The 15,407-nt window shown below is 46.0% G+C and overlaps 1 protein-coding gene across 2 annotated transcripts in view; it reads right to left on the bottom strand.

The window, feature by feature from the left end:
- The window catches only part of ADCY8 (adenylate cyclase 8), a 127,348-nt gene that overhangs the window by 48,424 nt on the left and 63,517 nt on the right, over positions 1-15,407 (bottom strand). For both annotated transcript variants that reach the window (XM_081874004.1, XM_081874005.1), the window contains exons 6-7: positions 13,364-13,522; positions 5,131-5,401 (exon numbers count right to left, since the gene is read on the bottom strand). In XM_081874004.1, coding sequence (XP_081730130.1) covers positions 5,131-5,401; positions 13,364-13,522 — 430 coding nt within the window. The remainder of the gene's footprint in view (positions 1-5,130; positions 5,402-13,363; positions 13,523-15,407) is intronic.

Raw genomic sequence — 15,407 nt, 5'->3', positions numbered from 1 at the left:
TGAGGCTCCAAGACTTTGGCCACCTCATGAGAAGAGAAGACTCCCTGGAAAAGACCCTGATGTTGGGAAAGATTGAGGGCACAAGGAGAAGGGGACGACAGAGGACGAGAAGGTTGGATAGTGTTCTCGAAGCTACCAGCATGAGTTTGACCAAACTGTGGGAGGCAGTGGAAGACAGGAGTGCCTGACGTGCTCTGGTCCATGGGGTCACGAAGAGTCGGACACGACTAAACGACTAAACAACAACAACATTTCCCTCCATCAATGACTCGTGGGGTTTTCTTATTCCCAGTCATAAGCCTAAGATGCAAGGGGCACAGTTGGCAAAGCAACATCTCTAGTTAACAAAGCAATTGTGTTAGACATGTGGACCTCGTTTGGGACGAGGAGGACTAAGCATGAGCAGAAACAGGAATGAGGTATAGTGTCATTACGGATCTACCCAGCAAAGAGGGAAAGACGACTCAAGCTGACCTTCTTCCGCAGTGACTCATCAATCTTTTAAATGTGGTAGAAAGACTGGTATCTTAAGGCACTTTAACCTTTTCCTCTTTAATTTCTTTAAGCAGACAGCCTTCACAAGGGATCTTTTGACAGCTAAAAAATCAGATCCTACAAGCCTTGAGGCAATGGTTGCTGAAGAAGGAATGGAGGCAGTGGTCCAACAAAGTCCTTTCTTTCTGGCTGTCAGAAATCAGTGTTTTCCAGGGTTCGGCAATCTATGTATACAAGTGAGACCTGCAACAAATTGTTGCAGCTGTGGGTTAAACCACAGAGCCTAGGACTTGCCAATCAGAAGGTCAGCAGTTCGAATCCCTGTGACAGGGTGAGCTCCCGTTGCTCAGTCCCTGCTCCTGCCAACCTAGCAGTTCAAAAGCACGTCAAAGTGCAAGTAGATAAATAGGTACCACTCCAGCAGGAAGGTAAATGGTGTTTCCGTGCATTGCTCTGGTTCGCCAGAAGTGGCTTAGTCATGCTGGCCACATGACCCAGAAGCTGTATGCCGGCTCTCTTGGCCAATAAAGCAAGATGAGTGCCGCAACCCCAGAGTCGGCCACGACTGGACCTAATGGTCAGGGGTCCCTTTACCTTTACCTTTAGACTGATCCTATTCAGGGTTCCAGTCACCCACCCATGCCGTCATCCATTCTTCTCCCTGACCCTGTTTTCCATTTCCCTCAGCTCCCAACAGGTAGACTATAAGAACTGCCTGTAGGATCAGGCCGGTGGCCCTTCTAGCCCAGCATCCTCTTCTCACAGAGGCCAACAAGATGACTACTCCTACTGGAAGCATTCTCCTCACCTCTGGATTCCACCAATTCAGAAACATGCTGCTCGCAACAGTGGAGGCAAAGCATAACCAATCAGGGTTAATAGCCCCTGATATAGACTTACGCTCCATGCATTTGTCCAATCCCTTTTTTAAAGCTATCCAAGCTGGTGGCCATCACTGCCTCCTTGGGGAGCAAGTTCCATAGTTTGACAAGGTGCTTCAAGAAGAAGTGTGCCCTCTTTTGTCTGCCCTGAGTCTTCCAACATTCAGCTTCATTGGAGGGTGGTCCCTGGGTTCTAACACGAAGGCAGAGGGAGAAGAACCGTTCTCTGTCTCCTTCTTCCATAGCATGCATTTTGGAAACCCTTCTGTTACATAGTCCAAAGGTTGGGGAAATTCTATTCAGCTCAAGGTCAGATTCCCTTCTGGGCAACTTTAAGGGCCCAATGTGTCATTGGTGGCAGGACCATAGGCAAAAGCGGGAAGAGCAACAAACACGAATTATACTTTTGTACAATAGGCCAGCTTCCACACACACTCCCAAATCTCTCTTGTCCACCATGCAGGCAAGGAAACGGCATTTTCATAGTGCAATGACTCATTCCAACCATGCAAAGATATTCAATGGCAGTGCAAAGCAGTGCAGGCAAGGGGTGTGGCCTAGCATGAGGGGCATGGCTGGGGAGGGGGGTTGCTAGATGTAGTATTTGGCCCTAAGCCTGAAGTTTTCCCTGCCCAGCCCTAATGAGACCAAGAAACAGAAGCCAGGATGGGACATATGCAGATACAAGCAGCCTCGATTTGCAATGTCCAAGGAAGCTGTTGGTCAACCGGGAGAAGAAGCACATTTAGCCTAAACTCAATGGGTACCACCATATTTCAAGCCTTATGAGGAGCGGTTGAAGGAGCTGGGTATGTTTAGCCTGGAAAAGAGGAGGCTGAGAGGAGATATGATAGCCATCTTCAAATATCTCAAGGACTGTCACATGGAAGAGGGAACAAAATTGTTTTCTCCCACTCCGGAGGGTAGGGCTCAAACCAAGGCTTGAGGTTGCAAGTAGATTCCAACTAAACATACAGAAAAAAAACTTTCTGACAGTAAGAGTTGTTTGACAGTGGAACAGCCTCCCTTAGGAGGTTGTGGACTGTCCTTCACTGGAGGTGTTTAAGCAGAGGCTGGATGGCCATCTGTCATGGATACTTTAGCTGAGATTCCTGCATTGCAGAGGGTTAGACTACAGCAGGCATGGCCAAACCTGGCCCTCCAGCTGTTATGGGACTACAACTCCCATCACCCCTAGCTAACAGGACCAGTGGTCAGGGATTATGGGAATTGTAGTCCCAAAACAGCTGGAGGGCCACGTTTGGCCATGCCTGGACTAGAGGATCCTTGGGATTCCCTTCCAACTCTAGGATTCTCTGAGTCCAGCTATATAGTTCCCCCGAAGCAATTCTAAGGAATGCTTACAATGTACACAAAGTCCCTGTAAAAACACCCCACCTGTTATCATGACAGCCATTTGGTAGTTAATCTGGGTTCCATCTAAGCTTCTTTCTTTGGCCAGGGTGGGGGGACCCTGTGAACAAGGGCAAAGTCTCCCGCTTATTGTACTGCTTGCTCTGATTGCCTTCAACTAATAATTGCAATAATCATCATGATGTTGCTTTCATCACAAAAGGGACCCAAAGCACCTTACAAAAGCAATACAAGCACTAAAACCAATTATAACAAACAAACCAATAACCACCCCCAAAACATCTGTACAGGTCTTGCAGATCCCACCCCACTAAAAGGTGCCACAAGACCTCAAACCCCTTCCAATCAAGGGCCAAAAGCCCCTGGAAAAAGGAAAGTTTTTGCCTGGAGCCTAAACATAGATTAAGATGTGTCCTTGAGGAGAGCATTTCACAAGCAAGGAGCCATCAGAACATTCTGCTCACTCATGACAATGCACAGCCAATGAGATTTGGCCACACGTTGTGGATGAAGCCAATTCAAAGAGAGGGCCAACAGCAAGGAGGGGTGCCACAGCCATCACCATTAAGACCACAAATGGTGGGCAAAAGGTGGTGAGTCACGGAAGCAATGTGGGAGAGCCTTGACCCTACTTGAGACAGCACATTCCAGCCCATGTGTATCAGGTGTGTTTATTCCACACACTCAATGAGATGTGAATTAGAGCTAGGAACTGCAGTTGCCTTATGCTGGGCCAGGCTATTTCACACACAGCCACGCTGTTTACTCTGAATAACAGAAGCTCCCCAAAGTCTCCCACCATCTGCTATCTCAGAACCTTTCACAAGAGACATCAAAGATTTGAACCTGGGATCTTTTGCATGTGAACTGGTACTCCACTATTGATCTTTGACTTCTCCTTAAATGTTGTCTACATTATCACTCCATGAGAAGAGCTCTGCTGGATCAGACTAATAGCCCATCTTGTTAAGTATAATTGTTCAACTGCACACTGAAATGGAGAATAATATAATCTATTATTTATACCCCACCCATCTGGCTGGGTTTCCCCAGCCACTCTACCTGTATGTATGTTTTTAGGGATTTAGCACTGGAAAATTGCATTGGAGTATACTAAGCTAGAAAGGGCTCTCTAAGCCTCTAGCTGAGTTGATAATTAACTATTGTTCTCTGCTGGCCCTCACACTGAGTGTTTAACTTTAGATCATGTGATTAAGGCATTCAATTGCAAATTTGCCATTTTGAGTGGTGCCTTTGCCTTTTGTACCCCAGCACAGTCAGAGAAGAATGTGATAATGATGCCTCTTCAGGAGCTGCAAAACCTTAGTCTGGATGCAGGCTAATGTAGGCAATGGGAGAGTCAGAGCTTGGATTTCAGCTCTGGTCATAATTGAGTAATATATTTAAGGAGAAGAACCTGTGCATATGCTTTATATACCTTTCTGGATGCATCATTGATTACTTTGTACCTGTTTTGAAGAAGTTCTGGTTAGTAAAGCTTTGAAGAATACTTACGAGTCTGGGCAATTTTTATTCCAAAAGGAGTAAACTTTTATGCATCCAATTGCTTCATGCTGCACAATACTAATATTTTAAAGTTGCCCTGTGGTTTGTAGCAAGTTTTGCATCCTTTATTTGCAATACTCAGCCACCAACACAGCATGTTCCATCTCACATATTGGAGACTAAGTGGTAAACCTGTCTCCTGACTGCGCAACTTCAGAATAGGGGGCTACATTGCTGAGTTCTCTTGCATACAAAATAAAATAAAATAAAATACATCCTTGCACATAGCAAATCAGAAGTCCAGAAATCAAGACCCCAACCTAGCCTTCACCCATCATGTTGTTTTCTATGTGTAGATGGGTTTTTTAAAAATAAAATAAAATAAAAACATTTTACAGAGGATGATTCTCCTCCCACAACACCTGCAACAAGAAGTGGTGCATTCCAGACACAACCCTGCCGTGTCGCCTGCTATTTGTGAGAACTAAGTCCCGGGCCCAACACACTGTGCTGATAACTAGCAAAATGTTAGCTGCCTGATGGTTGCTTGCAGCAGTTTAAGCAGCTTTCAGGTCTTCTTCTCATACCCATAATGAACTTGTCTGAGGCTCTGATTCAATTAACACTCAGCTGTGTGCAACATTTAATTTTGGCAGGGAGATGGGAGGGGGGACATTAGCACTTCCCGAGATTCTGATGCATAGGTTAACTCTGACCTGTGGGGGTTTGTTTAATCATCTGCAGTTCGTGTTAGAGGGAAAAGGTTAGAGAGAAATTTGTTTTCCTCCAAGGCTTTTGTTATGGAGATGCATTAAAGGAGCATGAGCACAAAGAGCAGGACAGGAAGGAAGGAAGGAAGGAAGCTGGGACTTACATGCTGCTTCCCCACAATGTTATCAAAAGGAAGCTCCGGGCTCCACGATCCTTCGGTGAGCATCACCCCGCTGTTCCTCCTGTCCGCAGCCGCCACCGACTCCTTGACAATGTCCTCGGGCAGAGTCAACAGGCTCTCCTCGGGCTGCTTGATCAAGTACGTCTCAATGTTGTGCTTCCTCAAGAATTCGTTGCGTTCCTTGCCATGCCCTTCTTCAACTTTGTAATCCCCGTTGAGGCAATCGAGCGTAGCTTTGGATATGTGGATTCTCCTGCGGAAGTATAAAGCAGTGGAAAGAATCAACACACATGGTGCCTGGGTAAAACCAACAAACCAACCAAGAAAAAAACACACCCAAAAGATGCAAGGGGGAAACCCTCAACAAAATGCTGCAGTATAGGAGTGCTTCAGTTCAGAGTCCCAGTAAAAGGTAAAGGGACCCCTGACCATTAGGTCCAGTCGTGGCCGACTCTGGGGTTGCGGCACTCATCTCGCTTTATTGGCCAAGGGAGACGGCGTACATCTTCCGGGTCATGTGGCCAGCATGACTAAGCCACTTCTGGCAAACCAGAGCAGCGCACGGAAACGACGTTTACCTTCCCGCCAGAGCGGTACCTATTTATCTACTTGCACTCTGACGTGCTTTCGAACTGCTAGGTTGGCAGGAGCAGGGACCGAGCAACGGGAGCTCACCCCGTCGCGGGGATTCGAACCACTGACCTTCTGATCGGCAAGTCCTAGGCTCTGTGGTTTAACCCACAGCGCCACCCGCATCCCAGTAGGCTGGCCATAATACCCTGCCCCAGGTTACTCCATTCCATCCCTGCTGTTCTTTTTCACCACAGGTTATACTCAGCAGTCTGTGGCTAGCAGGGGGGCCAACTTGAATAAAATATTGGAGAGGGGGGCCAGGTAAGCCCCGCCCAACATAGCTGATCACAAGACACAGCACACACAGACCCATTTGAATGGCAATGTTTATCTCAAATATTTTATTGGGGAGCCCGAAGGGACCTTGGCCCCTAGGAGTTGGCTCCTATGGTGGCTAATGAGCATGCTCAGTCCTCATTGGCTATTTTTTTTTGGGGGGGTCTTCAGTCTCTTTAGTCTTTATAAAAAGCTTTTTTGTATTTTACTTATTTGACCACCTTTAGTTACATCTATAGCAATCAATAGCAATCTAAGATTATCTGTAACATCCACAGTATAAGATTACAGTATCTGTAACATTCACAGCCCAGTAAAATTACAACCGAAATCCTCAGGCTTACCCTGAACATCCCAGTATCTCCCTTTAATTTCTCAATGGCTACATAACTGTTGGCCCTCACCATGTGAGTTTGCTTCTAGAGACATTCCCCCAAGAGAGATGATAAAACTTAATTCTCAGCCCTGTTATATTTCAGCCCAGTAACTTAACTCCTGTGAAGAGAAACCAGCTTTTGCACTGATAGTTAACCCTCATGGAATGGTTCACAAGGACATGGGGGCTAACATTAACTCAGGGCCTTTGAGGGAAGGGGTTAAGATTTTCAGAGGCACACTAAAGGTACCATGCTTGACTGAGCAAACCTGTGTCTGAAAATGCATGCGTCGGGCCACTGAGAGCCCCGTTTAGCTGCAGATCTGTCAAGCATATAATTGCCGCTGTCATGCAATGTCTGGAATAGCTTTTATTGTCTGGTCTGGAGACACTTGCTTTGCTTAGGGTTTCTGTTTGCTTAAACCATAGGGACAATTTATCTTCTGTGTTTTCCAACCCGTATCTGTAATGATTAAACGTTAATGCTAAACGTCTTAAACGAATGCCTACAAAAGGAATCCACAATGGAGGATCATCTTGTTGATAAAACATGCCATCTGCCTACATGCTAATCACTTTTGAGTGCAGCAGCTGCAGTTGTGGCTTCCTGTGCCAGATTCACTAAACAACTCATGACGTTGTTGATGAAGAAGATGATTTGTAAGATTCTTTGACCTGTCCTTCACCATGAGTTCCCAGGACCTCATGCAATTTTGAAATACAGTATTAAAATCCCTTTAAAACACATCACAGTCCAAAGAATGGTGTGGGACCCCCAAAATATATATCCCAGGTGTCAAAAGCCAAGGTCAAGAAGCTCATCTTTAGACAAAGATACATCATGAAGTTAGCAGAACACACCTCTGTGAGGAAGTGTGGTCTAGATACTTCTGCTGAAGAGTTAATGAAAGAAACAAAAGGAGACCAGTCATCATACTCTTCAATGTTGTGCTAGCTGGTCTACAAGAGAAACCTTGCAAACCGCAAAACACCAGTTTTGTGGAGGTTGCATTCTGAGTTATTGAATACTTGTGTGAAATTGTGTGCAATTGAAACACCCCATTCTGCCGCTGCTCTGCCCCATTCCACCCCCCATCCTGCACTGCCCTCTTAGTGACATTTCCAGGTTTGGCGCTGCACGTGTGTCTGCAATTGTGCACCCATTTAGGCATGCCTAAAGTGAGGGTTGCCTGTAGTACATTCACTTCTCCATAATAACACAATCTCCATCTGGGCTTCTAAGATATAGTGGATTATTAATGGCTTAAAATATAATCATTTGCTCCTCAAAATAACGAGAGCAAGACAAAGCCTGGGTCTTCAATCAATGTAATATTGCTCCATTATGAGCAGACAATGTGCGAAATCCTTTATTTACTTGTGCCATTAATTTGTGTTCATCCTTCACAATTTGCAGTGACTGGTTTTCAGCCTTGTAGGCCTACTATATAGTGGGGCATTTGAAGCAATGAAGAACAGGTGGGTTTCAAATGGGTAATTCAAAGCAGAATATTGCATGAGATTCTGTGGTGCAACAGATGACATGTGTGACAAAATGAGATGGGAACTTGGAGCACACAAACAGCAGCCAGATGTCAGAAACCTTCTTTCCTTCTGCCTGCCTCTATTTAATGATGGCGTTGAAACTTGTAATTAGTTGGTATGTACTATGAGTCTAGCTTGTTAATAATTCCTGTAGGTATAACAAATCCTGACTCCGATGCCCCAGAATGTTAATATTTTTGTAACTGGAACATAGATTAATCACAGACACCCTTGTTATTACTGCTTCTGTGGCTTGTTCTCTCGCAGTCACTATATCTCCATCTTTCAACTCCTCCATTTGTAATCAAAGTATACGTGATGCTGACCAATGACAGATCGACAACCCAAGAGGTCATTGTGCCACCTAGAGTCACAAAAGGACCACTGCACTAAACAACCCACAAACCCAAGAGACATTGCAGTGGTGTGCATGTGCTCAAATTTGGCCATTCTTCAAGAGCTTGGGATAATGGAAGACCTTTCATCCAAATTTTCAGTCAGATGCTCCATAGCCACATACTCTTTTCCAAATCACAATGGAAGAAGAGTTTGGATTTGATATCCTGATTTATCACTACCTGAAGGAGTCTAAAAGCGGCTAACAATCTCCTTTCCCTTCCTCCCCCACAACAAACACTCTGTGAGGTGAGTGAGGCTGAGAGACTTCAGAGAAGTATGACTGGCCCAAGGTCACCCAGCAGCTGCATGTGGAGGAGCGGAGACACGAACCCGGTTCACCAGATTACGAGTCTACCGCTCTTAACCACTACACCACACTGGCTCTCAATGGAGTCACCCTCACTGGCCCTATTTACTCCCACAGGAACAAGAGATAACTGATCTTCCATTTTCTGGGGACCCAGCAGAAGCCAGAGATGAACTCTGATCCTTCTGGAAATCTGACAAGGTAAGAGTCCACCTTGTAGAAGTGAGAATGAGGCAGCTGTATTCAGTACACCTCTGAATACCAGTTGCTGGAAATAAGAAAGTAGGGAGAGTTCTGTTGCACTCAAATCCTGCTTAAAGGTTTCCCGTAGGCATTTCCATTGGCCATTGTGAAAACAGGATTTCAGGTTAGATGGGCCTTTGGCCTGATCCAGCAGAACTCAATTTAACTTCTTATAATGATCCTTCTTACCACATCTGATTTTCAGTGATGGAGGAGAAAGGCCCAGGGAGTCGCTGAGATGTTTGTCTTTTGCTTTCACCCCAAATCCTTTGCACCTACTTTAATTTTCTAGAGGGGTTCAAATGAAGTTGAAACCAGAGTCCATTTCAATAAAATCAAAGTTTTGTTTTAACTCTGCAGACCTCACTTAGGTTTGCATGTTAATGAAAAAAAATCAAACAGCAACGTTAATTGGTTCCATCCATTTGATTAGATAGAGGCAGTGAAAGAGAGACATTGACTTCCATTAAAATGCAAATGTACAGTCAATCCATGACCCAGTTGAGCTGCTGTGTTTAGATATACCTAAGTTTCAGCGGGCAATGGCAGGGAAGGAAACAATCTGCTGAAACCTATGTATGCTGCAGATGGGCTATAAGGGCCAAACTACATCTGATATAGAAGTCCTGTGATCAGATCTCCAGACCTTGTTTCTGTTTGCTTTAAAGATGGGTATGTGTGTGCTCTCAGCCTCTTAAAAAGCAGAGGCATCACCTTGCCAACAAAGGTCTGTATAGTTAAAGCTATGGTTTTCCCAGTAGTGATGTATGGAAGTGAGAGCTGGACCATAAAGAAGGCTGATCGCAGAAGAATTGATACTTTTGAATTCTGGTGCTGGAGGAGACTCTTGAGAGTCCCATGGACTGCGAGAAGATCAAACCTATCCATTCTGAAGGAAATCAGCCCTGAGTGCTCACGGGAAGGACAGATCCTGAAGCTGAGACTCCAATACTTTGGCCACCTCATGAGAAGAGAAGACTCCCTGGAAAAGACCCTGATGTTGGGGAAGATGGAGGGCACAAGGAGAAGGGGACGACAGAGGATTTTATGGTTGGACAGTGTTCTCGAAGCTACCAGCATGAGTTTGACCAAACTGCGGGTGGCAATGGAAGACAGGGGTCACAAAGAGTTGGACACGACTAAACGACTAAACAACAACAACATGTGTGTGCTCTGGATTTGATCAGAGTAATCACAGGTTGGAAAGGGTAAGGCAGTGACCTTGTTCCCACCATGGAGAGGAGATGTTGGAAGTTTCTCCTTGGAAGGAAAGCAATACTGAAGAGATGCAGAACATCCCTCTCCCTCTGAGGAGTTGAAGCTTGGTTTTGGAGTCCTGGCAACTCCTCCCAGTGGAGGGAAAGTGGTGTGTTGAGACACAGCAGCTGCTGCCCCTGCAATGGCCTTGACAGTGGTGCTCGTTTGAACAGGTAGGGATCCCAAAGGTAGGCAGAACTGGAGCCAATGACAGGCAGAGTCAACTAATACTAGGTTTGTCTCCATCCTCTTGTCAGGAGTTCAGTCTACACTCGAGTAGGACCCTGGCAGAGACACATGCCCGACTGGCATGTTCCCTCCCTCCTGGTCGATCGTTCAGGAGTTTCATAAGCTTTCTTCAGCCCAAACATCACAGAGACCAATGCCAACCGACACCAGCATACTTAGGTATCCGCAGAGTTTGCGCATCATGCGAGTGACAGACCTCAGCAACTTAGCATTTTGGCTAATCTACTTTATTTACATATAAACACACACAGAGCACTGCAACATGGCTCCCTCTCTCTCTAGTATCAGACAGCAAAGAGAAAAAGAACAAAGGACACAAACATCCTGTCTCTGTTACTTCCCACTTTGTGGAGTCAAAACATATACCGTCATGTGATATACAAAAATCCCATGACTGCAATCATGGAGCAGGAATTCTAACATGCCAACTTCAGCAATAATGAGATTATGGAGAAGGAAGCTGATAGTCATAGCCACCTCCTGGATTGATGGTATGTCAGAAGATAGGCAAGTCAGGGTCACTGAGTACAGATGAGGTTTGTAGAGAAGTGCCCCATTTGCCTTAGGGCACCAACCTTCACTAGTCTTTTGTGTGAGTGTGGGGAACAGGAGAAAGGGAGGGCAATAATGGTTGTGGGCAACTGATGTGCAGGTTGAGTGGGCTCTGCTTCTGATTTTGTTCCTCAATACAGGTGGGACCAGAAGCCATGACTTTCCAGGAGCAAAGAATGTGCTCCCCGTGTTCCTAGAGCATCTCTGTTTCATGCAAGTAGAGGAAACATACCAGTCAAAATTGGCCGATAAGTAGCTGATATATGGGCTTGGAGGACGAGGACTTGACTGGTAGGTTTCCCTCCCTCTTGCAAGCTGTCAACGTCACCGTTGAGAAACGGCAATTGCCTTACCCTGTCAAAGGAACAAGCTGTGCTTCTCGGAATGTGTTGAAAAATAGGCCATGTCAGGTAGAAACAACATTTGTACCCAGCAGTTAGTGCAGCCACTTTGGATGAAGAAACAACTGGGCAGATGGGTGGAAAGAAACTGTGCACATCTCACCTTAGATGCAGCAATGTAAAGGTTATCAGAAATACATGTTAGCAACCCACAACCTCATATTAGTGTTAAGATCGCCTGCAGGGCATGTTTTGCAAAGCGCCATGTCATTATGTTGGCAGATGATAAAAGAAGCAAGCATACATTTGAAATATACATTTTTAAAAAAACCAGAAGCATTTTTTACTTGGTATTATAGGTCAGGACATTAATAGGCAAGACGTTAAATTGTTTTTATATGCAACAACTGCGGCAAGGGTGCTGTTAGCCCAGAAATGGAAACAAGAAGAAATTCCGACGAAAGAAGAATGTTAGACGAAATTTATGGGCTATGCAGAATTGGACAAAATGACAGGAAGGATTTGAAACCTGCGGGACCAGAGATTTACAGAAGATTGGAAGAAGTATATGAATTATTTGAAGAGCAACTGTAATCAACAAATTACGCTAGTAGGACTACAAGAAGTTTTGTAAGGAGAAATATACGAAGTGTTACAAAGTAGAAAAAGATAGAGATATTGGTTATGAGTTTGAAATGTAATAGGGAAGATAAGAAAAGCATAATGAGAGATTAGATTGGTAAATTTTCAGACAGAATTCATGGAAGTCAAAAATTTGAATAAGATGTAAAAGTATGTTTAATTACTGTTGAAAATGATATGTTAAAAAACTAGTAAAAATATATATACAAAAAAACAAAAACAAAAGAAGCAAGCAAGTTTATCTAAGGAAATATAGCAGGTGGAGCCAGTGTGGAGCCCTCCAAAAGTTGTTGGGCTCCATTCAGTCCCAGCCGGCATGGCAAATGGTCAGGGACAAAGTTAAACTATGGAACATGCTCCCGTGGTAGACAGTGATGGCCAACAACTTGGATGGCTTTAAAAGAGGGTGTGATGGCCTGGGAATCTGATTCAGAGGCTGAACCGGAGGAATCCCAGCCTGTACAGGAGCCCTCGCCTCCAGGGCCGGCTGAGCCGGGGCAGGGCCTTGAATCTGAAGCGCCTGCACCTGTGCCGGATCCTCAGGAGCAGACACCAGATGAATCCACTCTGGCTCCGGAGGTGATTGAGGACCCATTGCCTGCAGGTGCGCCTCTCCCAGCCCTGTCAGGGGAAGGTGAGCCTCCCCCTGGGTCCAGTAACCCTCCAGCCTCTCCTGAGCTGCAGAGGCTCAGGGCAGAGAGGCGGAGGGAACTGGTTTCTCCCAGGAGGAGTGCTCACCTTAAGGCCAGGAGAGGCGGGTCACCTGTGGGCTGGGACCACCCCTGGCCTCAGAGAAGATAAAGGCCAGTCAGCCCGGTCCCAGGTTGCGAGAGCAACGTCGTTGGAAACCTGTTTCTGCCAGCACCCAGACCTGTTCTTCCAGAGTTCCTGACCTTGCCTGGCTCCTCGCTTTGGACCCCGCTTTGCCCTTGGTGGACAGTCTCCAGACCCTCGACCCAGGACCGGACTCTGAGCACGCCTCACGGTAACCTCCCCCCGGGACCAGCACAGAGGGTTAGATAAATTCTACGTGGACAAGGCTTTTAATGGCTACTAACAACAATGACTGTGTTCTATGTCCTTTTCACTTTTAAAGCTATACATGTTGGGCTGTCAGGCTATCTTAGGCACTGCCTTTGGAGACATCTGCCTGCCCACATTGCTGGCCCTCAGTGACAGTGGTGGCACCAGTTCAGGCAGTAAGCAGACAAACAAGCCCAATACCATTTTGTTTCTATCCAATGGATATAACAGAGGCAGCCATCTTGATTCCACGTGGATATGACTGAGCAGAATTCAAAATGGTGGCATTTATGCCATGATGCTCTAAGGATACATGACTCAAAACAAATTGCTCCAGCCCTAGATTGTAGACTAATGCAAGCAGACACTTACCCAGGGATTCCACCTGACTCGAGTTTGTTTGCAATATCAACATCCCAGGACCAGACATCAAACTGCCACTTTCGTAGACCCAACACGCCACACAGCACGGATCCAGAGTGTATTCCAATCCGCATGTCGACATCGTGCTTCGTTCTTGACCTAACATACCTGAAAAAGAAAGTTAACTTAAAATTTATCTGAAAGATCGAATAGCCATTTTCCATCATGACATGGGATGCTCTCTGAAGGCCATTTATGTGCTAAGCCAGGATTCCAAGGGTGATGATTGCTCCTCAGTCCTGGAATTAATTCCCTTGAGGAATTACCAAATGTGGTATGGGTGACTTCAACTGCCCTTGCACCTGTGTTTCAGTCATAACAATGAGGAAAAGAATCCTTGATACCCTAAATGACTGTGCCTGTGCTGGTCATGGAACTGACAGCAGTGTGTGTGTGTGTGTGTGTGTGTGTGTGTTGTAGTATGGGACAGAATTAAAACTGAAGTGTATATCTGATGGCAGTAAAGGGGACTTTAAATTACACACCTTTTTTTGCTAGGTTCATACAATTAACACCTTACACTATTAGCGGAAAATATAAGCAGCAGTAAAATAACTCTGCAACGTGGATTATCACAGGAACACTTAATTGCATTGCACGGTCTGGTGGTACACACATTACTGCTATTAAACAGGAGCATAAAAGAAAAGAAAAAAGACTGATGGAGGATATTTGGATGGAAAAAGCTACAAGCTCCATTAAGCTTGCTGAACTTTTCCCCATAGAAACCAGAGCAGGGATATTTATTATAGCACCCACAATTGGTTTAATTAAGAAGTTCCCTCAACTTACCTCCTGTTTCAAGCAATTAACAGCTTTGTACAAAAGTTTCTACTTTTTAAAAAAACATTTTCATAATATTACTTGCTGGAATTATTATTTTTTTGCAAACTTCTAATCATAAATAATAGAGGCAGGAGGATAAAAATGTGGTTGTGAGAATATGAGGTGAGCTCCAGAAAGCTGTTTTGTAGATCAAGGCCTAGCCCTGAAACGTGTTAAGTAGCAATGAAGAAGAGCATGTGGAAAGAGCCTTTCTCCAACTATGAAGTTGTGGCAACTAGTCTCAAAGCATCCTCCATCTTTCTGTTATTTGGGTACCGTATTTTTCGCCGTATAGGACACACTTTTTCCCCTCCAAAAATCTGGGTGCGTCCTATGGGGCGAATGCAGCCTTTCGCTGAAGTTTGGAGAGTGAGAGGGGTCGGTGCGCACCGACCCCTCTTGCTCTCCAGGCTTCGGGAACACATCCGCAGCCTAGGCAGCCCTGTGGGAGTTCCCCGCAGGGCTCCCCACGCTGCGGATAGCAGCCTGCCGCCCGGCGTGAAAGACGCCCTGAAGCAGAGCGCCCCTCGCACCGGGCAGACATCTGCAGCGTGGGGAGCCCTGCATGAGTTCCCCGCAGGGCTCCCCACACTGCCGCCCAGCGGGCAGGGCGCACTGAAGCAGAGCGCCCCACGTGCCAGGCAGGCATTGGCCAGCCCCACAAGCTCGGGGGACAGCAGGGAGGCGCAGCGCCGCCATCCCGCTGTTCCTCGACCTGGTTCAGTTTCCCCAACCTGGTTTTGGGAGGGAAATAAAGGAATCCCCCCCCCCAAATCTAGGTGCGTCCTATGGGACGGAGCGTACTATGGGACGAAAAATACGGTAAGTTCATCAAGTGTCTCCAATACTTTGGCCACCTCATGAGAAGAGAAGACTCCCTGGAAAAGACCCTGATGTTGGGAAAGATGGAAGGCACAAGGAGAAGGGGACGACAGAGGACGAGATGGTTGGACAGTGTTCTCAAAGCTACCAGCATGAGTCTGACCAAACTGCGGGTGGCAATGGAAGACAGGGGTCACAAAGAGTTGGACACGACTAAACGACTAAACAACAACAACATGTGTGTGCTCTGGATTTGATCAGAGTAATCACAGGTTGCGGAAGGCTGTGGAAGACAGGAGTGCCTGGCGTGCTCTGATCCATGGGGTCATGAAGAGTCGGACACGAC

Source organism: Podarcis erhardii (genome assembly GCF_964252035.2).
Source record: "Podarcis erhardii genome assembly, chromosome: 8".
NCBI classification, from domain to species: domain Eukaryota; kingdom Metazoa; phylum Chordata; class Lepidosauria; order Squamata; family Lacertidae; genus Podarcis; species Podarcis erhardii.
Note: the sequence above shows the minus strand (reverse complement) of the source record. Positions and strands in the feature narration are given on the sequence as shown.